This window comes from Sceloporus occidentalis, unplaced genomic scaffold (assembly GCF_023333645.1).
Source record: "Sceloporus occidentalis isolate IW3139 unplaced genomic scaffold, rSceOcc1.0.p SCAF_5, whole genome shotgun sequence".
NCBI lineage: Eukaryota > Metazoa > Chordata > Lepidosauria > Squamata > Phrynosomatidae > Sceloporus > Sceloporus occidentalis.
In genome coordinates this window covers 82,476,194-82,502,808 of record NW_028316985.1, presented here as the reverse complement: position 1 = coordinate 82,502,808, position 26,615 = coordinate 82,476,194, and the positions used below count along the sequence as shown (strand labels likewise).

General features: G+C 38.8%; 1 protein-coding gene across 2 annotated transcripts; it reads left to right on the top strand.

Moving 5' to 3' along the window:
• LOC149312401 (pseudouridylate synthase 7 homolog) lies at positions 1-24,231 on the top strand. 2 transcript variants are annotated; one of them, XM_089524549.1, is made up of 17 exons: positions 1-105; positions 2,177-2,566; positions 3,723-3,807; positions 3,932-4,033; positions 6,191-6,335; positions 8,638-8,655; positions 10,615-10,726; positions 11,409-11,486; positions 12,574-12,702; positions 13,994-14,119; positions 15,322-15,383; positions 17,502-17,662; positions 18,666-18,792; positions 19,788-19,889; positions 21,517-21,646; positions 22,136-22,227; positions 23,431-24,231. In XM_089524549.1, exons 2-17 carry the CDS (start codon positions 2,205-2,207, stop codon positions 23,565-23,567), a joined length of 1,968 nt encoding a protein of 655 aa, XP_089380675.1. In that variant the 5' UTR covers positions 1-105; positions 2,177-2,204; the 3' UTR covers positions 23,568-24,231. The 2 variants fall into 2 exon arrangements, with proteins under 2 accessions (XP_089380675.1, XP_089380674.1); XM_089524548.1 differs by lacking the exon at positions 8,638-8,655 and having other exon boundaries at positions 40-105.
• Positions 24,232-26,615: the final 2,384 nt, after the last annotated feature.

Below are 26,615 nucleotides of genomic sequence, written 5' to 3'. Positions count from 1 at the left end.
CTCCCCTTCCTTCCCTCTGCCCGCCTCCTTCGTGGCTGAGCCTCCATGCTTCTCTGCCTCCTCGTCTCTTCTCTTCCCAAGAGGGCAGCTGGGCCTTGCCTTGGGGTAAGTGCTTTGGCTGGGGTTTGGGACAGAGATGGTGCAGGGTCTGGAAACCATAAGGCCCTATAAGGAAAGACTTAGGGAGCTGGGGATGTTTAGCCTGGAGAAGAGAAGCTTAAGAGGTGATAGGATAGCCCTGTTTAAATACTTGAAGGGATGTCATATTGAGGAGGGAGCAAACTTGTTTTCTGCTGCTCCAGAGACTAGGACCCATAATAATAATAATAATAATAATACACTGATCCCTCCATATTTGAGGATTGGATTATTTGCAGATTTGATTAATATGTTCTCTCTAGGAATATCTAGGTCCTCCAGTGCAACTCTATGGTCAACTTTAACTAAAAGCTGCACTGAAAAGACCTAGAGAGAATGCTCTACTAGGCCTTTGTAGCTCTTCCAGTGCACTTGTATGGTCAATGTATGACATATTTTGACCACAGAGTTGCACTGGAGGACCTAGAGATCCCTAGAGAGGTGTCCTCTCCGGTAAAAACGTGGTTTTTTTGTTATTTGTGGTTTTTCCATGTTCATGGGGGCCTTGTGCCCCTAACTCTAGCGAATATGGAGGGACAAGTGTAATAGTAAAAGTTTATTTGTATCCCACTTCTCCAAACGATCGAAGCGGCTTACATTTAAAAATCCATAAAATACAATAACCGCAAGTTTCTGTATATCCCAAACCCTCCCATCCACAATAAAATATAATCAAATTGTTAGACGATTGTTAAAACATTTATTAAAACAGGGGAGAGGCAGTTACAGCCATATTCAAGTGAATATTGGACAATGAATACGGAGCAATGTTCAAATCAATATGAACAATGGATGCCAGCGATAGGAAAAGAGGTTCCACCTCAACATTAGGAGGAACTTCCTGACAGTAAGAGCAGTTCGATAGTGGGACATACTACTTTGGAGAGTGGTGGAGCCTCCTTCCTTGGAGGTCTTTAAACAGAGGCTGGATGGCCATCTGTCAATGGGGATGCTTTGATGGAGAGTTCCTGCATGGCACAATGGGATTAGACTGGATGGTGTTTGTGGTCTCTTCCAACTATGATTCTACGAAAGACGGAGGGGGAAGGCTTCTCTTTCACCCTAGTAGGCATCCCTCACCACCATCACTACACACACAAAACACACCCACACACCCACAGTTGTTATAAATCCTGCTTCTCCAGAAGGTTGATGCGGCTAACACTAAAATCATCCATAAAATACAATAATTGACTGTCAAGTTCTTCTTTGAGTTCTTGTTGCTTCCGACTTATGGCAACCCTATTATGTTTTTGTTTTGTTTTTTTCTGGGCAAGATTGGTTCAGAGTTGGGGTTGCCTTGGTCTTCCTGAGGCTGAGAGAGTGTGGCTCGCCCAGGGTTGGGTTTCATGGCCCTGCTGGGATCTGAACCCTGGCCTCCAGAATTCAAAGATATAGCTGTGTTAGTTCTGAGATGCTGGAAGAGGTTTACCTTTTTTGATTACTTAGATGAATGCTGGATGTAAGGAGAAGACGAAAAAGGCAGGAGAACATTTTGTCTGTGGCCTGGAAATAAAAAGGAGGAGGCAAGATAGTTTTTTTATGATGTTAAGCCAAAAAAAAAGGTATCCTTGTAAATATCCTTTCAGTGCCAGATGCAAATACTGTTGAAAAATATCAGGAAGAAATACCAAAAGAAAAGGTTAACGCTGCATCCACACTGCTGAAATAATCCAGTTTGATACCGCTTTAACTGATATGGCTCAATGCTGTAGAATTTTGGGAATTGTAGTTTGTTGTGGCACAGACAAGGCTAAATATCTCACAGAACGACAGTTCCTAGAATTATGTAGCATTAAGCCATGGCAGTTAAAAAAGTGTCAAACTGCATTATTTCTGCACTGCAGATGCACTTTTGGTCTAGGAAAGCTTATGCTACCAACATCTTTCTGTCAGTTTCAAAGGTACTAGAAGATCCTTTTGCATACATTTGTTTTGGTTGAGTTTTAAATATTTCTTAGAGACAGCCCCTGACAGTGTGAAAGCATGGGAAATTTAGTCATTGTGCTGAAATGTGTGTCTTCTCACTCCGCTGCAGGACTCGCTACCACATTTTTGCTCTAAAAATGGAAACGGATAACACAGTCCTGAAGCGTCCTCTTTCTGATGATAAAGAGGCTAATGCAGAGGAAATTAAAAGGCAGAAGGTCTCAGAAGATCCACTGCAGGAAAAAGTGAATTCTGACCAGAAGACTGAAGCTGTGGCAAAAGAGCCTGTGAAACCTGTACTTGAGGATTCAGAAAATGTAATGGTCCTGAATGAGGAGAGTGAAGATCAAGATGGTGAAGAAAAGCTGGAAGGAAGTGATGGAGAAGGAGACCCAGAGAGCTTTGCAGACATGATGAAGCATGGACTGACTGAGATAGATGTTGGGATAACAAAATTTGTTAGCGCTCACAAGGGCTTTTCTGGAATATTAAAAGAGAGGTAACTATTGAGTCTTACATCTCAATATAAGTATTGGCTGGCTGAAATGAATTTTACTGTTTCATTTGGAATGTGGCTCTGTGTCTGACATGAGACGCAGAATTAGCTAGCTATACTCCACTTGTTATCTTTTGTTTGTAGTCCTGTCATAATTGGGTTCTCTTGAAAATGTGTTACATCAGTTTTGGTGGGATTTCCTTCAAAGGAACACTGTAATCTTAGTGTCATATGCCTCCTCAAAACACATCTCTTGTGTGAAATGTTTAGCTTAACCTTACTTTCTATCCACAGCTTTTAAATGTTTGTGTACATATATATGCTCACTTTCAAGCTGAAATGAGACAGACACTGGCTGGCATCCTGTTAGTGACATCTGCAGTGTAACTCTAGCATATATCCGCATATGCCTCTTTTTGGTTCTTGCAGAGGTTGGTATTCTTTTCTTCCACAATAACCAAGGCCTTCCCCATCCACTGTTTAACCACTGCAGCCCCCCATGGCCATTCAGTAGCTGGCAGAAAGCGTGGCTGATAGGAGAGGTGTGTGGTTGTGTCCCCCTAGCCAGATACAGAATGACGAAATCATCTACCAATGTCCTCCAGAGGATCCTTGTGGATCTTCCCAGATGTTCATGTCATTCTGTGTTTGGCTATGGGGACAGAGCCAGATGCTTCTTCTATCCCCCTGCTTCTCCAGTCCCCATTAAATAACTGTGGGAAGCTACAGCAGCTAAATAGTGAGTTGATGGGAGGTTTGAGAGGACTAATATAGTGTGGTTGCATTTGTGGAATATTTATGTTGTGTTCTGCATTTCAAGATCTGGGCCTGCATCTCCTTTCCCTATTATTTTTTTCAAAGCACCATGTACATACAGAGTGCTATGAAAAAATGAACACTGGAATACCTTTGCCTATGTGCTTTCTGTGTGTTAAGGAGATGCTGCTATGTGTTATGATGTGTCCTTCTCCATGGCCTTATTATTTGTTAAATTTTTATTATACTTATTCTCCAGGAACCTCAAAGAAATATGTGCAGTTCTCCTCCCCTTTTGTATCTCCTCAGCAACTCTGTGAGGAAGGATAGACTGAGACATTGTGACAGTGTTGGAAATTTTTATAGTGTTCTGTGATGACTGACCTATCTTGTCTCCTCCTAGATATTCAGATTTTGTTGTGCATGAAATAGCAAAAGATGGGCATATCATTCATTTAGATGACTTCTCTGTGCCAGTAGATGAGGAGGTAAGGTTTTTTTGCATATTTTAATAATAAATCGGGCAGAAGACTATTGTTAAAACTACATTAATATATTACAACACGTTTAGATTTTTATTTACCTCTTACTATGTTTTACTGTATCTATTAGGATGCTTCTGAAGAGATTTTTACAGTGTTATCAGCTGAGGACAAGCAGCGGCTAGAAGAACTGCAGCTTTTTAAAAATAAAGAAGGCAGTGTTTCCATTGAGGTAAATTGACATTAGCATATAAGAAATGAATAACCAAATTAATGTCTGGCAAAATCGGATGTGCTAGGACCAGATTGTTTTGGGTGGTGTTTCATGATCATGCATTTGCTCAGCCATGAAACCCCACTGGGTGACCTTGGGCAAGTCACTCTCTCTCACCCTCAGAGGATGGCAATGGCAAACCCCCTCTGAAGAAACATGCCAAGAAAGCCCTGTGATAGGTTCACCTTAGGGTCATCATAAGTCAGAAATGACTTGAAGGTACACAACACACACACAGTGGATGCAAGCCTGATATAAAAATGTTTCAACCATTTTCATAAATATAGGAAAAAGCTGTCACTGTTCCAAAACACACTGCAGAAGCAATCCAGTTTTAAACCACTTTAACTGCCCTGGCTCAATACTAGGGAATTTTGGGAACTGTAGTTTTGTGAAACATTTAGCCCTCTTGGTCAGAGAGCTCTGGTGCCACAATATAAGCCACAATAAACCACAATTCCCAGGTTCCCTAGCACTGAGCCAGGGCAGTTAAAGCAGTCTCAAACGGAATATTTCTGCAGTGTGTTTTGATATTACTTTAATAAACTATATGAATAGAATTGAACACAGGAGTAGATCTTCTGTATTTAGAAATTTACCTTCCTGCTTGCTTCAGTGCAACTTGGGGTGATGCTTGTGTTCTTTGTATTGGTCTCCTGACTATTTTAATTGATTATGCAAATAGGATTAAAACTATCATCTCTGTTAGAAGAATTACATAGTAGCAGGAAAGCTGAATTTGATTTTCCACTTTTAAAAAAAAGATTTCCAGCTCCCAATTGTTGTAGTAGTGAAATGAAACAACTCTCACTTAGGTGTAAGCCTCTTTACTGGATTGTACCATTTCAGGCTGCAGAGCGGAGCTACAATAAGAGAATCCTCTTCCATGTAAAGTGGGGAAAAAAATTCCTATACAGGTTAGCATGTCAGTGAAATGCTTTGGAAAATGTACTGGGGGCATTGTAGTTCCCAGAATCAGCCAGCCAACATGTCTAGTGACCAAACTGGCAGGGAAATGATGGGTGCTGCAATTAAAAAAAAAGCAGTTTGTCCTAGCTTCCTCTGTGGTATCTTATTTTTTTCTTTTAAGATGCAAGGAATTGCAAAATTGCTAATAGGTTATACCACTTGCACTACTCAGCTCAGCTTGGGAAAGTTACATTTTTGGACTAGAACTCTTAGAATCTCTTGGCCACCATGGGAAGTGGTTATGCTGCCTGGGAGAGCTTGGGCTTTATAGTCCAAAATAACTTTTCCAAGCTCTGCAGCTTAGATTTTTCACATCAGAAAACAACAGGGGATACTGTGATCTGGAAGGTGATTGAATACTGTGTGCATGTGCTGAGGAAGCAAAGTGAGACAAGTGACTTTATATTACACCTGGTTCCTCCTGTGTATATTTTTCCAGTCCCAGATGCACATTTTTAAAAAAAATCATGTAGACTCTTCAAAGTAGTGGTTCTCTAAAGTAGTTGTTTTATCCTTTTAGCTAAAAGATTTAATCTCCTTTTAGCATTTAATTATGTTTTTTATGACCGAGGGGGGGGATCTTGGAATTTTTAATGTATTCTCTTTTAACTGCATTTTGCTTTACTCTTGTAATCCACTTGGATTCCTAGAGATTAAGGGGAATATTATTATTATTATTATTATTATTATTATTATTATCTTGTCAGAAACCCCAGCCAACATGGTGAATGGTCAGGAATTCTGGGAGTTGAATGCCAACATGGTGTACCAAAAATTGATAGCTATTGCTTTAACCAGTCCTTGGGCTTTTATAGTTTAATCCAAAGTCCTAGTGTTTTATCCTGTCTTTATTAACAGAAGCATTTTTATACTGCATTTTTCAGTTTCACTTTAATTATGTCATTTTGTATACCTTGAGCATTTTATTTAGCATTGCCTTGTAAGCCAATCAGGAAATAGTTGGTGATGGGTAATCATATACGCCAAGTGAGCTCAGCTTTTGAGTACTACCCACTTGGTCTTTGTATCAGAATTTCCACCTCTATTTTTCAAGCACAGTAGGCACTTAATTTTTACAAAGACAAAAGGTAATTGCCAGATGGTTCACTATTTTCTATATATATTTGTTTACTATGCTGCTGTTAGGTCATTGAAGACACTAAGGAAAAAAGGACAGTCATACACCAAGCTGTGAAGTCTCTGTTTCCAGGATTAGAAACTAAAACAGAAGATCGTGATGGGAAAAAATACATTGTTGCTTATCATGCAGCTGGGAAAAAGGCATTGGCAAGTGAGTTTGAGTATTGGTATTACCTGAAACCTGTAAAATGGAAGTGGCTTTCTGTTGTACTGAGCTGAAAAGTATGCCTGACTCTTCAAAGCCTGTGTTTGTGAAGGACTGATTGTAGAGGTTGGCTCTGTTGATAGGATACTAGGAGGTTCTGGAATGTAATCAAAATCCCTGTACACATTTTTAAAAAAAATACCTTGTGCACCGAGGCTGTAATCCTGTTTCTCCATGGCTGTGGAAGAAATGTCGCTGTTTTGTGAAAGACAGAGGTGCAAATCCATCATTGTGTGATGGAAATAGGAACATTTCAACATATGTTTGTACAAAAAAGGTGTATACGTGCATAGTTAACATACACTTGTCTGAGCCTGTTCCATTACGGTCCAATGAAAGATATCTGTGAGAGAGTCAACTCATTGCAAAAGGCTACAGCCCCTGGGAGCTGATATCCAAAACATCTACAAGACCAAATATTGAGAACTACTGACCTGCGTAGCTTAGAAATGCATACCCTTTACAAAGAAAGATGGAAAAATCTTGTGTGTCTGACTTGCATAACTCCTGTAAAGTACTGCAGTCCAGCAAACATTGATTAGATGCAACAAGATTTAAGTTTTGTTGTTATTGTGTGTGCCTTCAAGTCATTTCTGACAAAGGCTCCCAGACTAGATTACTATCAGGATACCAAAGGAAAAAGAGGGATGAGGAGGGTAAATAGAAAAAAAGAAATAAGTACCAATTCTTAATATTAAATAATAGCTCTTGTATTGACTGGTAGGATAGAAATAGGTTGTTGAGAAGAGAAAGCCAGTGTTACTGATCTTTCAGGAGTGGCCCTGCTTCTCATATCTCTCTCTGCTGCAGCCTTGTCAACCAACCCTCTGGAAGCAAACCCACCATTTTAATCTGATACCAGTCTCTCTGCTTCAGTGAGCAAACATTTGACATACATATATTACTAATACTTTAGCAATAATATGTGGGGCATCTGGAGGAAGACCCATAGATGGTCTCTTGGTATATAGTGTCAGGATGTGATTCATTCGGCCAGTTTCTGTTTGCTCTGAGTTTTCACCATTCATGACAGAAGTAATTTCTCTTCTAGCTGGGTTGGGCCATCTTCCATGACAATGTATCTGAAGTTTTCCACAGCATGTGACCAAAAAATTGTTCTCACCTGCTATTTGTTCTTTTAACATTAGCTCATTAGCATCAGTCAGTAGGTTATGATTTTCTCCATTCTGTGAAAAGCAGAACATGCAAAAATTCCTGTTTTCAGACTACAACTACTGTATATACTGGCTGGAGAATTCTAGGAACTGTAGTCACAAAAAAATAAATTTTCTAAAGTCTTGAGAAGAATCTTCAATCATTTGAACTAAAGCTGTTAAAAACACAAAACAAAACAAGAATCTTGGCAATCCTAGTTTGTACTGGCTTTAATTTCAACCTCAATGGAATTAATATGTAGGACTCTGTCCTGTATTCTGTTTCCTTGCTAAACTTTTTAAAGAATGAGAACTTGTAGGTTCAACTATCTCTTTCAGGTTAAACATTTTAACCAGATGTTAAGGGTCTGGTTAAAATGTAATGTGAATTGCACTGACTATATAAAGACTATTAATGTTTGCATGCATTGTGCATGGAACATGCATGTTTTCAGGTGCAAAATAAACTGCGCTTGCTCTCTTTCTCCCTTTCCCTGTTCAACTGTTGGAGAAAAATGCATGCTTAACCTTAGGACAGATGATGCTATAAAAAGTCAGGCAGCGCTCCTTTAGATATTTGAATATTCTCTTATCCTGCTCTTATATGTGTAGTACAGATGAATTTGCAAGTGTGTTGTTCAGTGCATATGAACAAATTTTTTCAAGCGGAAGCATTTGCATGTTCAACATATTTTGTACCGGTAACTGGTGGTCCCTTGTTCTAACCCTTAAATCCCAATTAATTAGGCTCATTCAGATTTAAAATGAGGAATTACAAGGTGCTTCTGTTCTAAACACATGGAACACTTAATCATACTTGTTTTTTTTAAGAGTTCTCTGCAATGCTGCCCTCGATATAGATTACTGCGTGTTAATCTGGAACCTTCCATTCATTCACTTATTCCCTCTGCACGATTCCATTGCACAGTTGTCTAAATAGATGTCAGTTGTCACATTAACAGTTGAATGCTCCAGACATCTGCAACATATAAATGATTAACTTGCATGCTCCCATACAAAGCACTTTGATACCTTTAAAATAAATAAAATAAAACATTGCTTTCTTATGCTCTTTATCCTATGCGTATGAACAGAGGTCAGAACTTCAACAGGTAAGAGATGTTGGCATTTCATGTTAGGAGAAAATGAAATGCCAATCAAATGACTATAATTCAGACCAGCTAAATAGCATGGGGGGGAAATGAGAAAGGTAACAGAAATAAATATGGCTGTAGCCCATTCCTGTTGATATTTATCCAGGAGTAATTTCCAGTTTCACTGGGTTTTTCTTTTGATAAGTTTGCTTTGGATTTAAACTCAGCAAAACAAAAAGTGATCAGTTGCAGTTTGAGGATTAAATTTAAGACAAAGATATTGTCTGTAATAAATAAATATATTAGTCCTCATAATCTTAATATGGAAAGCCTTATTGATATTAAGAATGTATTTTACAGTATAGTTAAACCAAAGTAATTTGGAGTTAATCTTAATTCTGCATCTTTACAGATGATAGTTTTTTTTTTTTGTTCATAATTGTAACCCCTACTCACATGATTCTCAATACAAAACATCAATTTCTACATCTGGAACATAATATGACAAATAATAATGATAATAATAATTATAGGAGAGTAATAAGAGTTCAAAGCAAAAGGAAACATCTAAAAGTAACACATTAATGATGGTTTGATTGTGAACACATTTTCACAGTCCATCTGTAGTTTCCGTGTGGTTTCTGTCTGTTACTTAGGGTCGAAACAGACGGCCCTTTTGCGTTGCCTTCCGGGTGGCGTGAGAGCATGGCTTTTATATGTTGTATGCTCCCAAGCCTCCCAGAAGCCTCCCATCCATTTACATGGGGGTGGTTTCCAGGTGCCCCGGCACCATGGTGTTTAGACACCGCCTGCCACCAGAGCACGTTAAAGCTGGCTTCCCACTGTGGCAGGGCAGAAAAGCCAGCTTTTTGCCGGTGCAAAAAGTAGCAGCTGTTTTCCACTCCTTTTTCAACCGGCAAAAAGGTGGGTTGTGACCGCGACATGCAGTTGCTGTGGCCTCAATGCATCTTGGGAGTGGTCTGTTTTGCCTTTTAGTTGTATTGACCACATTTAGCCAATGCTAATGAAGCCAACAGACTTCAAACATCCTTAAGAACAGGATCATAGCTTCAGTCCTCATATGACAAAAACTGTTGTCACTTCTCACTTATAGCTGGCTCCTTTTGAAAATGTTTTATCTCATGTTTAAGTTTGGCTGAGTAAGAGAGATGAGGTAGTTCATATGTAATACCAAACCATGATCTGGTGCTCTTAAGAGCAGTTGTTGTACTTCTGCACTCTGTCCTCCCATCCTCTAGTCTACTGAATTTCTGAGTATTGTCACATATCATGAAGTAACTACCTAAAATGGAGTGATGGGAAGGAAGAGGTATGTATGCCTGAAACTTGGTCATGCTAAGTGATGCCAAATCATGGTTTGGCTTTATGTATTAACCAATCCAGTACTTTGTTGAGAGCCATCCAGTCAATTTAACAGAAAACTTGGAAGCTGAATACACACACACGCACACATTCATCCATTTACAGTGCACTAGCCACTGCAGATCAACAATAAAAATACCTGGTAACAAGAACAGTCTTATAATACACAGTAATATTTCTTTATAATATGTATTAATAATGTGTGTACTTTTTCTGAGAATAACCAATACAATGATAATTTTCAAATGATAATATTTTATTTCGTGCAAGTCTTTCTCCTGACATAACTGTGTTTGAACAACCTACAATAGTCTTGCCTCTTGAGAGGGCAACAATTTCTTTTGCCCGCTACCATTTTGTGAGAGGAGTATGTGGCATTATGGTGGCACTATTAAATGTTGTAAGAGACAGCAAATAGATTGCTGATGAGAATTCAGTAGAATAAAGGAATGAACGTGCAATATTTTTCTCTCGTACTGAAGAAGGCATTGGCTGGTGGAAAAAAAATAGAGTTGCAAAATTCATCAGTGGAAAAGAATGAACTGTTTCATAATTCCTGTAATATATATGTTTGAACATTTTTGTCTTTTAAAGATCCAAGAAAACATTCTTGGCCTAAATCTAGGGGAAGTTACTGCCACTTTGTATTATACAAAGAAAATAAGGATACCATGGATGCCATCAATGTGCTGTCAAAATTTTTAAGGTAAGTTAACTTTTTAGTGCTGGGAACAAATTTAAAGCTGAGAAATGGCTTGTGGCTTAAGCGATATGGAAATGTACTTGCTATTGCTATTGGCATATGTAAAGTCTCAAAAGTTTCCTACTTTGAAATTTGTTCGTTGGGGTTAAAGTTGCAATATGTTAGGGATAGAATGACTCCTTTTTTTAAAGTCACTATTTGAAATAACTTGTGAGCTGCACAAATAGAAAAATTGCAGAAACATTTTAAACACTGTCTAGAGAACAGTTTCTCTGCAATCCTCAGCATGGCCCAGAAATCAGTTTCTGAGCCTCTGCTCAGCCTATGTTTTGGATAATGGCGGTAGTCCAGGAGGATTGCCACCTCCTGATCCTGCCAGCAGAAGACCACAATTGGATTCTTCTAGGAGATGGAGGTGGGTTAACATGAATTCTCTTGTGGCACATCATGATTTGCTAGGCCTTACACAGCACCATGATGAAATTTAGTATTATCCAACATAAGCAACAAGATCAATTTGCTGCTATGGCTCTCTTAAAAATGTTTAGCTTTGATCTCTGGCTCTTGTGCAGTATGTCGTTAAAATAAAATACTGTTTGTTTACAAATTTAATAACTGTTATTTTTACACTTTTTTTCTAGCTGCTTTGCTAGAGATGAGCTTTGTTTTCTTGTTTGTTTTTAAGAGTTAAGCCAAACATATTTTCCTACATGGGGACAAAAGACAAAAGAGCTATTACAGTTCAAGAGATTGCTGTTCTTAGGTAAGTAGAAACAAGATGAAGAAACTTGGCTGTTGTGGTTGAAATACATGTTTTTTTTCTTTAAAATTTTTGGGACATGATGATGAAATACTTTATTGTACAGTTTTAAGTTTTATTTGGAAAGGTTCTGATGCCGGTCTTAAAAATGAAATGCAGTAGATAGGTAATCAGATAATGTGTTTGATTCAGGCATGTCCAATTTTACCCCTTTTCTACAGATAGTAGAATATGTATTAATTACATATTAATACTGCTATTGTTATTGTCTGATGTTGGATATTTTATTGTTTTTAGCTGCTTTTAATTGAATTTTATGTAAACACTTGTCTTTTATTTAATCTGTAACCCTGCTTCGATCCATCGGGAGAGGCGGGGAAACATAAATAAATTTTATTATTATTATTATTATTATTAGTAGTAGTAGTGTCTTAGATTAGACTTTAGATTTTGAATCCCAGGCTCCAATCAGACACCATTATGTGCCTGCCAAGCTGAGCTAATAGCAGTCTATACAGAATATGTTTTCAAGCTCCATCATCCAATTCTACATTTGGATATAAAATGCACTTGGGTTTTCAAAGGGAAAAGCAGTGCTAGTCCAATCAGCTGCAAGATTTAATAGGTTCCAGAGCTGCAGCTCCATTTAGATAGCTGAATTTCCCTGCAGGAAGCATAGAAGCAGTGATTGGGGAAGTTTCAAGGCTCTGCTCTGTGTTTTATTACAGAAGACCCCCACCCATTTGAAAAGCACACATACTATTTCCAATTGCTTTCATGCATGTATTTTTCTTTTGAATTTGTTGTTATTATTGTTATTGCTTGCTTTAAGGCTTGATAAAGCATGTTCTCACCATGTTAAAACATGATTCAGTCCAGAGATTGGAAAAATTACTTTCCAGGATCAGTGGTTATGTTGGCTGGAGGAATGTGGGAGCTGTAGTTGGAAAAAATAACTTTTCCTGAGTTCTGTTTTCATGCGATGTCAATATTGGGACACTAATAATTAGCCAGTTATTTTTTCTCTGTAGTGACCCTATTTCTTGTGAATCTCCCCCCTGCCCTTTTTTTTGTGTGTGTGTGGGTATAGAATCACTGCACAGAGGTTGGCACACTTAAATAAATGCCTGATGAATTTCAAGCTCGGAAACTTTAGTTACAAGAACCATCCACTGAAGTTGGGAGAATTGCAAGGAAATCATTTTACTGTTGTTCTCAGGTAAAAATGCAATGTTTTAATATTGTGCTTGTTGTTATAAATGTCTTGTACTCAGTATTTTTCCAGTGGATTAATATGAGGAGCATTCCAAAGAAAGAGGGCTCTCTCAAATGGGATTTTTATTACAATGAATTTTCATCCAAATAAATATTGAGCTGCTTCTTCTTTCTCCAGAGCATTACTAAATCTGAGAGATCTTAGAGGGTTACAGTGTCAGAAAGATTCTTAGTTGTCCTTCATTTTTAGTTGTCCTACAACAAAATCCACAAAACAGTAATACCTTTATTGGGACAACTGAAAAGCACAAAATATATCATGAAAGCTTTCAAAGCTTCATTGGCTTCTTCATTAGGCAAAGCTGTTAAAAATCATATATGAGAAGAAAAATGAGATTAAGAGCCACATGCCTACATTTTGTTTCAGATGTTATTTCTGCTGTCAGTTAAGATGGTCTAGAGCAGCAGACTGCAATTTTATGGGTTGGGGGTCACCACAACATGAGGAACTGTATTAAAGGGTTGCGGCATTAGGAAGGTTGAGAACCACTGATCTAGAGGGATAACAATGCAGGCACAGGCCACTCTCCTTTTTGGCTGTGTGGGGGTTCAGTGATAAAGGGCACTAAAAGACAGGCAATAAAATTTCAAATCCATTAGCAGCTGCAAAGTAATTTCCATTGAAATCTAGGCTGTCTAACTGCCTCTTTCTTAGGCAGAGAACACTGAATTTCTCAAGAATTCTCTATATTGTTACATCAGGGGGGGAAAGTCAGGTGTAGTATAAGTAAAACTTGCCAATTGTAGTCCAAATGAAAAAGTTTTACCTTGGTTGGAGGTAGAAATCTCAAAGAAGTAAGTCTGATTCCATTAGCTTCCTCTTGTTAAAGGTTGCCCTGTTGCAGCTAAATTCAGTATCTTCAAATTCAAGAAATACAATCAGTGGTAGTCATGTTGGCTATGCAGCAAAATACAACAAAATACAAAACCCACAAAGCAATGATAGCTTTATTGGAGCAAATAAAAAGCACAAAATACACCATGCAAGACCTATAAAGGTATCACTGTTGTTGTGGATTTTGGTTATTCTTTTATTTCCTGTTATCTTTTACGCTACCTTGAGTCCTGGTCCTGAAAAAAAGGTAGGGTATATATAGAAAGCGATTGATTAAGAATGGATAGGATTGCAGTGAACTTAAAATAATTATTTATGGTTTGCTTGTGACTTTTTTATGATAAAGGTAGAAAGTGTGCCTATTTTTTTCCATTTTTCTTAAACATTTTTTTCCCATCAGAAATATAACAGGAACTGATGATCAAGTTCAGCAAGCCATGCAGTCTCTCAAGGAAATTGGATTCATTAACTACTATGGGATGCAAAGATTTGGAACCACAGCTATTCCTACATATCAAGTTGGAAGGTACCCTGATTTTATTTTGCATATTATGACAAAGAGTATGACACAGATGTTTCCAGAGAGCCTGAAAAGTTTGCTTGCTTGGACAACTCTCCAAATTCCCCCAACCAGCATGGACGATTCTGGGAGTTATAGTTCATAGAAGTACTGTTTCCATGCTCTGATATCTTAAAGCACTTAGGAGTCCAGGGAATAAGAATTTAGGGTCTGGCAGATACAGCTTCAAATCCTAGACCAGCTGTTTCTTGCATAGATAGCCTCTGGAAATCTTACCCTTTCTCCTCAGCAGAATACCTTATTGTTTCTCGTTTTGTTCAATCTAAAGAAAATGAGCAATGCTTCTTTTGTAGTTTGTTTATTTCTATTCTTGATATGGTTTTAAAATGGTACACCATCTTGTCTGGAATGGCAGTGATACTAAAATAAACTAGCGTTGATGGAATTTAAACATCCTTAGCTTCATTCAGAGGCCTTCCCTTTTGTTTTAGGAACAGGATCCTTTGAGCAGCTGTAGCCCTTGTTCTTGCTGAGCCCAGGATGGAATGACAGAGCCATTGAAAAGTGAAACAGTCTCCTTCAGCTCTTGCCTCTTTAAGAAATGGCATTAGCTGATATGAGTAAGGTTGGAGTCAAGAAAAGCTCGGTTACCTAGTGTTACACATATTTGACCTGTGGCTGCTTGTCTCCAGTTTCTTATACTACTGACCACATTTTTTCAAACTCTGGGTGGGAACCTTTTTTATGTTGAGGGATGCAGTCCCTCATGGGTGAACTTTTTAGTACCATGCATAGGAGGTGGGAAGGGGGAAGCCCCGTCAACAGAAGGTTACAATACTTGCAATCCTACATACACCTGGGAGGAATCTCATTGAACCCATTCAGGTTTATTTCTGAGTAGGCATACTTGCTTTACTATAGGATATCTTGGGCCAGAAATATATATAATGTGTTGGCCTTTCAAAATGTACGGATTGTAGCCAAATCCTCATGTTTTTAAATAAGGCTCAGTATCTAGTAGTTTTGCATAGAAGTTGGTTCTGCTCATTTCAGTAACAATTGACTTTGGAGCAAGTCAAAGTGGGAATACAGCTTTGGACTGCCTTCTCTTTGCTAGCTTTAACTGATACTGTAACATGTGTTGATACACCTTTGGAGGTGCTTTCTTCTAACATTCAATTTTAAGTCAGTGTTTCTTTAATTTTTAGAGCTATTCTACAGAATAATTGGAATGAAGTCATGGATTTAATACTAAAACCACGACCTGGAGGCAAGTATAATTTTTTTTCCAATTCAGCACTGGGCATTGCAAAGTTAGAATTCATTCAGTAATGTAAATGGATGCATGCATGCAGAAGAAAGCTTCTAAAATTATTTTTATAATTGGATTTTTCTCTCTCCCGGAAGTTAATGATGATATCACTCCTAATTGATTTCAAAATATGACACACCCACTTCTTCTTAGTGTCTTAATTCTAGAATATTAAGAATGTAAACAAGCTAGTGTTATAGGATTTCATTTTTTTTATTTAGCTTTAGAAGGCTCTGTCTTAAAACTTTAGGATGGGAAAAGAAAAGTAGGCATGAGGAGTGGAGAAAAGCATTTAAGATCAATTTAAAACAAGAAATTAAAAATGTATAAAAGAACTAGCCAATAATGGATCATCATATATATTCATCTCCAAAAGCAAGCAAGGGACAAAACAGAGTTTTCAGGACAATCATCTGCTGTACTGTTTCAGTTCTTCCCAAATATAGAGGTTTGCCCCCTTAAGGGTACTGTTGTGCCCTGGTTCCCAAAGCAGTGAACAGCCTTACTTAAAAGGTGAATCAACAAGCCTACTTTCTGGATCTTGTGAGCAGGGACGTAGCCAGGATTTTAGGAAGTGGGGGGAGTCCAGACTAAGTGTCACCATTATATTGGGGCTTGGGTCCGGCGGTGCAGCAGCACGCACCATTCATTTTTCTAACGGAAGGGGGGGCCCGGACCCCAAGAACCCCCCCCCCCCGGCTACGTCCCTGTTGTGAGTCTGGTCTGGTTAAAAAGGAAATGGCTCAACATCCAGCTCTGCAGATTCAAAGTTTGGTAGTGCCAGGATGAAGTTGCCGGATGGCCACTACAGAGAACATTTCTAAATCAAAATCAGTCAAGACCAAGGGGAGGTAATAGTTAAATTAAACTAAAGAAGTGGCCATCACTGCAGAGAACACCAAATGACCTAGGCATTTGTGTCACTAGGGGTGTGTGAACCACACCAGGAGACACCCTAAAAAAAGTGGCGGTGACACCACTCTTCCTCAGACATCTGCATTTTGGCAAAAATGGGCTCTGACATTTGCCTCTATCGCTTTAAAATGGCGAAGAGAGAGTGTGAGTGGGATAAGGCTTAGTGGGAAGAGAAAGAAGAGGCTCAGGTTTGATTTTGTTCTTAATTAAAAAAAATTTTTTTTAAAAAAATTAAAACATTAATTTTTTAAAAAAATTCTTTAAAAAATCACATTTTACCAAATTTTCACTTTAACAACATGAAACTATGTATTTTTAAACACATTTATTGTGTGTGTATGATATCATAATTTAAAGGTATAAATTTAATTTTGCTAGTTGTTTATGTCACAACTATTATCATTATTTCAGTTATATAAGGGATCTATAATTTATAAATAAATCGGTATAAAAAACATTACTAAGGATTCTATGGTGTGGTGTGGGAAGAGATCAATGGGGAGTGACACCATGAGTTACCACACTGGCTGACACCAAGCCTTCAGTAGGACATGGTCCTCCTTGGCTTCTAGTTCCTCCCACAAGCAGCACAAAACATTTGTCCTGAGCAGGGCTTTGTTTGCTTTCATATCCTTTGGCTGTGATGGCATGGAGGCAACTGGGACATGGTGGTATCCTCAGAACCAAAATCCTCAGATTATGAGGATGGCAAGTACACCCTCAGGAGGAAGGAGGCTAGTCCCAAAATATCTTCTGGGCCTGAGAACAAGGGGACATTGAAGATGTTTCTGTGTCCACATCTTCTGCACCTAGTCAATGTATTCCAGAGGAGGGTTGGAATTCTGTTATGTGACACCTGGTTTATGGATTATGTTAACGACGTACTATTAAAAAAAAAAACCCACCTCTCCCCATATTATGCAATATACTCAGTGCCCAAGCTTAGTGTGGATAAACACATATAGGCCCAGAATGCTAGTGGCTTCAGTGGGAACTACACCTTGGGTTTTGCAATATATTTTTTTCATTGTCGTAGGATATTAGAACTTTGTGTGTAGATACTCTTATGTATGTGCTTCTTTTCTTATGTTCTTCAAGCATTCTTTAAAAGAAAGAAGAAAATGTAGTTAAAAGCACTTACTTTGAATGCATTTGTTGCAGCTGAAAAGGGCTACTTAGTCAAATGCCGAGAAGAGTGGGCAAAAACAAAAGATCCAGCTGCAGCTCTTAAAAAACTGCCTGTGAAAAGATGTGTGGAAGGACAACTGCTTCGGGGACTTTCAAAGTATGGACTGAAGAATATAGTCTCTGCATTTGGCATAGTGAGTGTGAAGTGTTTGTCTTTGTGGTGATGGTTTGAAGGCCTTCCTGAGCTCTGAACATGCCTGAAACATGCTCTGAATGTGCCTGAAAATCACCTTGAGGGGCAGGAGTGAGGCTTCAGAATTTTGCCTGGGGGAATCTGCAACGGCCAGGAAGTTCTTTTCAAAGCCCTGGCTAGGAGGGGAGTCATATTGTGAAGGCACCACATATTGTGTGATCTTGGAAGCTAAGCAGAGTTGAGCCTGGTTAGTACTAGGATGGGGACTGCCACAGAATAACAGGTGCTGTAGGCTATATTTCAGAGGAAAGTAATGGTAAACTAGCCTTCCCCACTTCAGAGCCACTGAACACCCAGTGCCTAATGGGAATGACAAGGAGGTCTGGAAGGGGCCAAGCAATTGAAGAGGACACACCAGCAACGTGCTTTTCAGCCTCAGTAGCCTTTCTTGCCACTGGGTTATTTTCTGGCTCTCTTTTTTGTTTAATTTTAAGTGCTTGGCTTTTAATATATTTCTTATATTCTGTTGCTGTATTGAGTTGCTTTAAGGACTTTGGTTAATAAGTGGGATACAAATCATGTAAATGAATACATACATTTTCTGGTAAAAGACTTATGAGCATATAGGCTTGATCTTTCTAGATTCTGTTATAAAAATTAACTATCATTGGCCCTTACCTATCTCCTTTGACCCATAGCTTGACATATAAATATGTAGCCGTTGTTTCTAACTGCTTGTTTTTATTGATGTTTTCATCTGCTTTTTCACTTTCCATGTCGTTGTTTTACTGTATTTTATTGTGCTTTCACAGTTGCTAATGCTATTAGCCAGCTTGAGAACCATCTGGTGGAACAGTGGTATACAAACATAAATAAATAAATGATCACACAGCTGGCATGCTACTGTATTTTTTATAGTACTCAGCCTTTTAATTTGAGATGTCATTAGAAAATGAATCATAGCAGTTGCTTTTAGTTGAATAATTTTTTTTAAATGTCTGCAGATACCAAGAAATAATCGTTTGATGTATATTCATAGCTATCAGAGTTATGTGTGGAATAACATGGTGAGCAAGAGAATAGAAGAATATGGCCTCAGAGCTGTATCAGGAGATCTTGTACTGAAAGGAGGTAAACTGTCAGCATTGATTCATGTCAGGGTGTGAAGCATAGAGTGTGCAAAGTATTTTGGTAAAGACTGTTGACTTCTCAGTACTTAAAATCGATAGTGAGCAAGCTCCCAATCACCGCCAAATTAGCCAAGGCAATCAAAAAATTATTTTCTTTACAACAGAAAAAGCTTGTATTTTTCTGTATCCCCATTTAGCTATATGCCCAGTTCTACATCCATGTTGTTAATGGGAATGCAGTGGAATGCAGATGACTCACCAGTCCTATAAGCCCTGTTCTTTTATCACTCCCTTCCCTGAAAGTAGGTATGAGATCTTAATACTCAGAGTTCTCCATGAGAAGTCTGGAATAAGAGGCTTTGCACAGAATTCTCCTGTGAGAAGTTGCTGTCACTATTCAGGCTTAGGAAAGAGGAAAAGAAGGAGACTAGTACATTCTGGCAAGCATGCAGGGGCTGTGTATATAATCTGGTTCAGTACAATCACATGCTGGGATCCAGTCAGCTTCCATAAGCAAAATCAAGAGGGGTGTGCTTCTCCTCCCCCAGCTCCCCATATGCCTTCTGGAGAGCTAGAAAATCCAGGTTGTCAGGTGGCATGAAAAGCTACAGGGAGGAGTAGTACCATCATATCAGCAGTTTAGCAAGCTAAGATTTAGGGCATAGATTTGCTGATATATATATACACCTTAGTCTGCTACTTGAAATAGTACAAACTATACCGCTCCATTTTGGGGATGGAGCTGAAGCTAAAAATCTATTAGGATTTGTACTCTTTCATGTGAACTTATGTGCTAGCCTTGCTGCCCCATCTTGAACATACACGATGTATGAAATTGCTCTTCATTTTTGTTCCTCTTCAAGGATGTCATAAAAATAGCAGTTAAAAAAAAGATAACATGCTAGATAAGTTTTTGAAAATAAATGTCTTTTTAAAAAAACCGCCATAAATTATTAGGAGGCTGTAAATGACATGAAAATCTTTTCATATTTTTAGGTTCTGCTGTCTATATAGAAGAATCGGAAGCTGACAGTTACACTATCCATGATGTTGTGATGCCATTGCCTGGTTTTGATGTTATCTATCCAAAGCATAAAAGTAAGAACTCAGAAACTTCAGAAGTCAGAACCTGATTATAGACCCATTTCTTGGAGCACAGGGAGTGTTGTTAGTACTTAGGATTGGTCCCTTTAGAAAAGGCACTTCATTTTATGATTGATCGTATATTTTAATATAAAACAATAAAAAGGGAAGATGAATGAACCACATTGATTGGTACTACAGCTATAATGCCCAGTTATGGAATCTTTATCATGTGTTTACTCTGAATACCTTTAAAGCAGGGGTTCCCAGCCTGAGGTGCCCACACCGCCAGGGGGTGCAACAAAATGACTTATGTCCCTGAAGGACAAGTCACAAATCATCACTCAATTTTTCTGAATAAATCAGAATCTTCATTGTTTGATTTAGATTTGCATTTTATGCACATAGACCTGGTACAGGCGGGCCCTGAAGGACGTGCTCGTCATGTGCAAGGGCCCCCCTCCCCTCGCATGTGACAAGGGTGTCCTCGCTGTGCAGCGCTGAATAGACGGCTGCACACTCCTTTTTCTTGCGTAGCTGCATTGCACAATTTGGTTGCTGCAGCACGGCTATGTGCAAAAGAGAGACAGCTGCTGGCCGCCTCTTTCTGGCGGTCTGTACCCTGCCATAGTTAGAAGCTTATTTTTTAGTTCACCAACATTATTGCATGGGGTTCAATCTGTGGTTCAAAGATTAGATGTGAGACTTCATCTTCAAATGTGCTACTACTTTTGTAGGGTGTGTGAACATTGATCAAACTTTCCCTAGGGGTATGGAGCATAGAACAGGTTGGGAATCTCTGTAGGTGGTCCAGATCTCAACTGTTTTACACAATCATTGTATTCATGGTTTCTTTGTTGAATTTGCCATTGGTTGGTCAACCTTCTGATGCCAAGGTGTTCCATTCTTTAGCTAGATGGCAGATGTGCAGTGCATCACTCTCAGCCTTACTGGCTACATAGAACCTGCCAGAGCTTGTTCTTTGCTGGTGTAGCATTTGGGAATCCACAGTAACCACTGTGCTCTGATAAGATGGAAGAGCAGGAGTTTGTTTATCTGTCTTTTACTCTTTACAAATTCATGCATTTGATCACAAGAGTCACCAGATTTGTATACTCAGTCCTCTACATCCACGGATTTTTTATCCACAGCATCCACGATTTCAGGTTTCTATTTGCACAAAATTGATATTTACACTCAGGTTGACATCACAAACATTTTTTAGGAATTTCAAGATTGATAGGCAAACTTTGACTTGTGTTCTGGTCCATTTACATGGAACTTGATGTAGAAGCAATTTTAACGATTGTAGGTGCTGTCTTTCAAACTTTTATTTCATTAAAATTATCAACAATGCCAGGTATATGCTCTTGTATTTTAAATTGATTGAAATAAAAGATGTGGTCCTATGTACACTTGACATTAAACCTACTTGACTTGATGGGTCTTTCTGATGCAATATACTAAGATAAGACTGGATTGGAAGACATTTATTTTTGCCTTTCTGAACTGAACCTATACTAATAAATGATCTGTTTATTGGGTTTATAAGCATGGCTTCATGTAAGGAGTATTTTTTTGCATTTGGATCAACAGATCTGAAGATAAAGGTTTTATAATTATATGTTGTTTTTTATGACAGTTGGAGGAGCCTACAAGGACATATTAGCTGCAGACAATCTGGACATCAATAACATGAAACATAAAATTCGAGACTATTCATTATCAGGAGCATACCGAAAGATTATCATCCGTCCTCAGAATGTGAACTGGTAAGTAAACAGCCAATCTGGTTTAGTGGTTTGAGCACTGGACTATGAATCTGAAAATCAAGGTTTGATTCCACGCTTGGCTATGGAAACCCACTGGGTGACTTTGGGCAAGTCGCACACTCTCAGCCTGATAAAACCCTGTGGTAGGTTCGCCTTAGTGTCACCTTAAATTGGAAACAACTTGAAGGCACACGACAACACCGTAAACAGCATAAGATAATGGCCAAAGATCCACACAGATAATTATGTGTGCCTTTAGGAAACTTTATATTCATTCCTTGACCTTCAGAACCAGCCCCCCCCCCCCTCCAGCCACAAGACCTTCTCTTTCTTTTCCGTTTAATGAGAATGTAAAATTTCTAATTATAATGGGAGGAACATAGTAAAAGGAGAGTGTGGATTTTCATTTTTGTAAGTCTGTAACCATTCAACAAATGGTTTCCATAGTTGCTAAATCCATTTTAAATCTCATCTTCTGTTTTTATAAAGGGAGTTGGTTGCATACGATGACCCCAAAATTCCATTATTTACCACTGATTTAGACAAAATGGAAGGAAAAACACCTGCAGTTCTTGCAACAGGTAAGTATGTAAAACAAGGTATTTTAATGTCTCCATTGTGTATGCATACAAATCTAATGGTTAAACTCTAAAGTTCATACAAAATGGTTGGACTTGAATTTTCACATTTTGTTTCTGCCACTCCCAGAAATTCTTAAACATTAAGCTATGTTACGGGAAGTATCTTTGTGGAAAGAATGCCTTAGAGCTGAGTGAGAGAGATTATCTGTTTTAGGGAATATGAAAAATAGGGAATTTGAATATTTTAGGAAATATGAAAAATAGGTGGTGGAGGCAAGATTGCTATTGAAACGCAGCTCCATTTTAGATGAAATTATGGGGGATCCTCAGTACTTTGCCCCTTCTTCCTTTCTGCTAGAGTTGCTGGCTTTATTAACGTGGGGTGCATCTGTTTCATTTATTTCTCCTGTTCCTGCAGTTGGCTTAACAGTATATCTCCTACAGTTACAGTTTGACATAAAGGTGCATCTAAGATGTGAATACATCTAAAATACTTCCAAGAGCTGTTATTTTGTGGGCAAGCAGTTGTGTGTGAATGATGGCACATCTCTGGGCCGAAGCAGATGGACAAGAAGGAGTGGCTAAAAGCCACTAATAGCCTGATCTCTCTGGGGCTGTGGTGAACACACATCATGGCCCTGAGGGTGCCCCAAATAGGAGAGGAAAGGATTCACTCCTTTTGAGGATGGATTTGGGCCACCTTAGGTGGCCCTGGCGTGGGTCTGGGGCAGTTTTCAGGTGCTCCAGGGGCATGCTTTGTGTAAACGCCATACCCCCAGAGCAACTGGAAGCCACCCCCGTCTACCTGTCTGTTTCGGGCCTCTGTCTTATGGCCACTCTCCCATTTCATCTCAGGTGAAAATTCCTACTTAGGAGATCAGTTTCGGGGTGAGAATATGTTCCCTTGATTTAGCTTGATAATGAGGCTTTGGAATTCCTGCAGATGGGGATCTGCGTTTCTCTAGATAAGTTATCCCAGCCTAGATTTTGTGTCTTAATGTGAATAATGAAGCTAGGGATAGTTTTTCTATTTGTAAACTTGAGGCTTCTAGGCATGATTACCAGTATGTTTTCAGATCTTTAAAGCAGGCTGTGAGATACCTTCTGAAGTTTAACATTAAGGTCTTGGCAGTGGTATAAACAACTGAAACAATGTGCCATGGGTTGTTATCATGCTGGTTAATCTAGATATTTTTTTTATAGAAGGCAAATACAAGGCTCTGAAGATGGAGTTCTCCCTTCCACCATCTACTTATGCCACAATGGCCATTCGAGAAGTGCTAAAGATGGACACAAGCATAAAAAAACAGACACAGTTAAATACGATATGGCTACGCTAATGATCTTTTGCATTGACTGGATAAAAGTTTTAACATGAAAATTAGGTTCTTATTTACTAGTTTTATCTAGGTACTTTTTAATTAAAATGTATTTTTGTATTAGCTTCAAGCATATAATTTGAGATCTGTTGTAAAATGGTGTTTGGGAAAAAAAGTAACTTTTTGTTTTTAAGCTGTCAGAGCAAACGTGGTGCTTGAGCTACTTGCAGAGTGCAACATTACTTCTTGCAGGAAAACTGATGGCTTTTTTTAGTGATTTCAGATCCTCAAAAGTATTCAAAAATGGTTTCTCAAATATGATTGTACATATATCTTCCTGGGCTTGGTACTAAATATAGCTGATTGCAACTCTGCTGTTCAGTAATTCCAATCAGGACTGATGAATTCCCATTTATACCTAGTGAAGAAATATATTTAGCCTTCAGGATCTTGGCAAGATGTTTATGTCTTTATGTAAACATGTTCAGTTGTTTTTATTTGGGCTGTAATTTTATTAAATGATTGTGTCTTTCACAACTTGTTTCAACTTGTAAAACAGCAGATGACCTACATGTGGATTTGCTGTTTAGTTCCAACATATATGGTTTGTCTGTTGCTGGCAATGGATGAACTAGGAGAATCTGTATTGTGGCATTACAGAATTAAACTGCCATTCTCAATTTGATGTTTGTGCCTTGGTTTTTATTTCTAAATCTGTTTTTCCCCTGCTTGGTTTAGTAAACAGTTGTGAATGTAAACCTGTTTTCCCTTTTATTTTAGCAGACATCACCACAACCAAAAAAAATTCAGTATTGTTTGGTAATACATCTATTTCTACAGAGACATACTTTTTTCTGGAAAATGATTTTATGTATTCTACAACCATATGCAAAATTTAAGGCTTTGGTATTAAAATATGTAGAGAACCACACACTCGTCCCTGCACTAATCCAGGACCTGGGGCTGCTCCTTATCTTTCTGGCAAGTAATCCATATGAGAAGCCCCCCAGTTGCCCCATGGAAGTGGGGTACCTGGCTGCACTGACTAGCCATGTGCCCTGTTTCTGCATCAGATGGGGCGATTGGGGGGCTTCTCAGATGGATCACACACCAGAAAGGCTGTCTGAACAGTCCGGTTTTGCCATAGCATTTCTAAGAATCTTGGCAGAAAACCAGGACTATTTTATCCCAGATCCTCTGGATCCATGCCTGCACAGGCAGGGTCAGTCCCGATGCGGCCATGGGTGTTTTGGCCTGTGTTTAAAATAATTGACGTGAGGCTGGGCGGAAGCTGGGCCACTTGTTGCTTGAGCGGCCCATGTCGACAACCCCTTTCTTTCAGTTAGTGTCAAAGGTGCAACAATATCTGTTTGCTTAAAGAGTTTAAGAAGATCTCAGATCCGCAAGTTAGGCGGGGCGACTGTATATGTTCTCAATCTGGCATTTTTAATCTGACCCTTGATAGCAGATCATGGGGATCTGTTGGTAAGCCAAGTAGATCCCATAAGCATGAACTGTACCTACCCTGGCTGTAAATGGTAACTTGTTTCTTTGCTTGTCTATGCCAAGAGCAGGAGTGTACAACATATCCACCTTCAGATGTTGCTGAAATCCAATTCCCATCTGCCACATACTGGCCACTGGAGAAGTATGATCTAGTAATAGTTATTTGTTAAGAGCAAAAGATTCCCTGTTCCTGTTACATACCCTCCAACGATTCCAATTTTCAGGGACACTCCTGATTGATCCTTTGTTGTCTGGCTTTTTCAGCTGCTTTTAAAATTTCCCAGTTTCCCTCTCCTCCTCCCACTTTTCCCTAGAATCATAGCATACTTCCATTGATACAAACTGGATTCAAAGTTCAAAAATAGTTTGCATTCAACTCAGTGGGGACAGAGGACAGGAGAGGGCAGAATTTTGTCCTTACCTATAGATTCAGGCTTAAACAAACTAGTGCAGCCTCTACTAGCTTGTGGGTTCTCCCACTTTCACAACTTCTCCATCTTAACCACGCTCTGATATTGCTTGATCACATGTATCTCTGTTTCATCTGTGAAATGTTGGAGAGTATAAAAGTGTGATGGGTGATCCTGGCATTTGTAAACATTCTTCCAGTATTGGGGTTTCATCATAATGTATAACATTACACAAATCTTTTATATTTCTGATTCAAATAGTTTTAGAGGTACAAACAGGGGCTGCCTTAGAAATCAGTCCCACATTTTAACATACTTCCTGTGAGGCACACAAAACTTTGGCTCAGCTTCACTCAAAGGTACCAGTCTTATTTGTGTTCTCAGATATTTTAAATGCATTACCTGTCTGTACCTGGGTCTGTGAAATATATGGCCTTTGCACATCCTATATACACTGGATCTGGTGGGAAGTTGGTCAGAAGGGGAGAATGATATTGAATTGCTCTTATGGCTAATTCAGGAGTGTTTTGGACTGTTTTGTTCTGCAGTTAAAAGCAGCCTTATCTCTTACTTGGAGTATTTTCAGCAGGATAACTCTAGGGATGTTGGAAGCTCACTGAGACCTAAATTAGAGCCACTTTTGGGGAGCTATTTTCAGTGTTGTCACCTTTGGAAAGTGAACGCACTTTGCGTAGCATGAGCTTTTGAACTGACATCCTCACATACCAATGGCATATATATGTCTGTGCCTGGCTTCCATTCCACCAAATACATCTGAGAAAGTAGACCAATGTCTACGAAAAGTTCATGCTGCCAACTTTTTTCAGTGAGTCTCACAGGTGGTGCAAGATCTCGCTACGTACCAAATAAAAGCTAAAAACACTAATATTATAGATTCATGCTTCATAGTCATGCTCAAAACATGACAGAAGGTTGAAATGTAGCGCAGGGTGACCAGATGCCTTAACCACAAAGGAGGACAAGGCACCACAAATGGAGGACATTCATGAAAACTGGAGGACACGACAAAAGCTTAAAAACACTATATTTTATTTATATTAATTCATGCTTCTGAGGTCCAAAACACACTGCAAAAATAATCCAGTTTGACACTGCTTTAACTGCCCCAGCTCAGTGCTAGGAAATCCTGGAG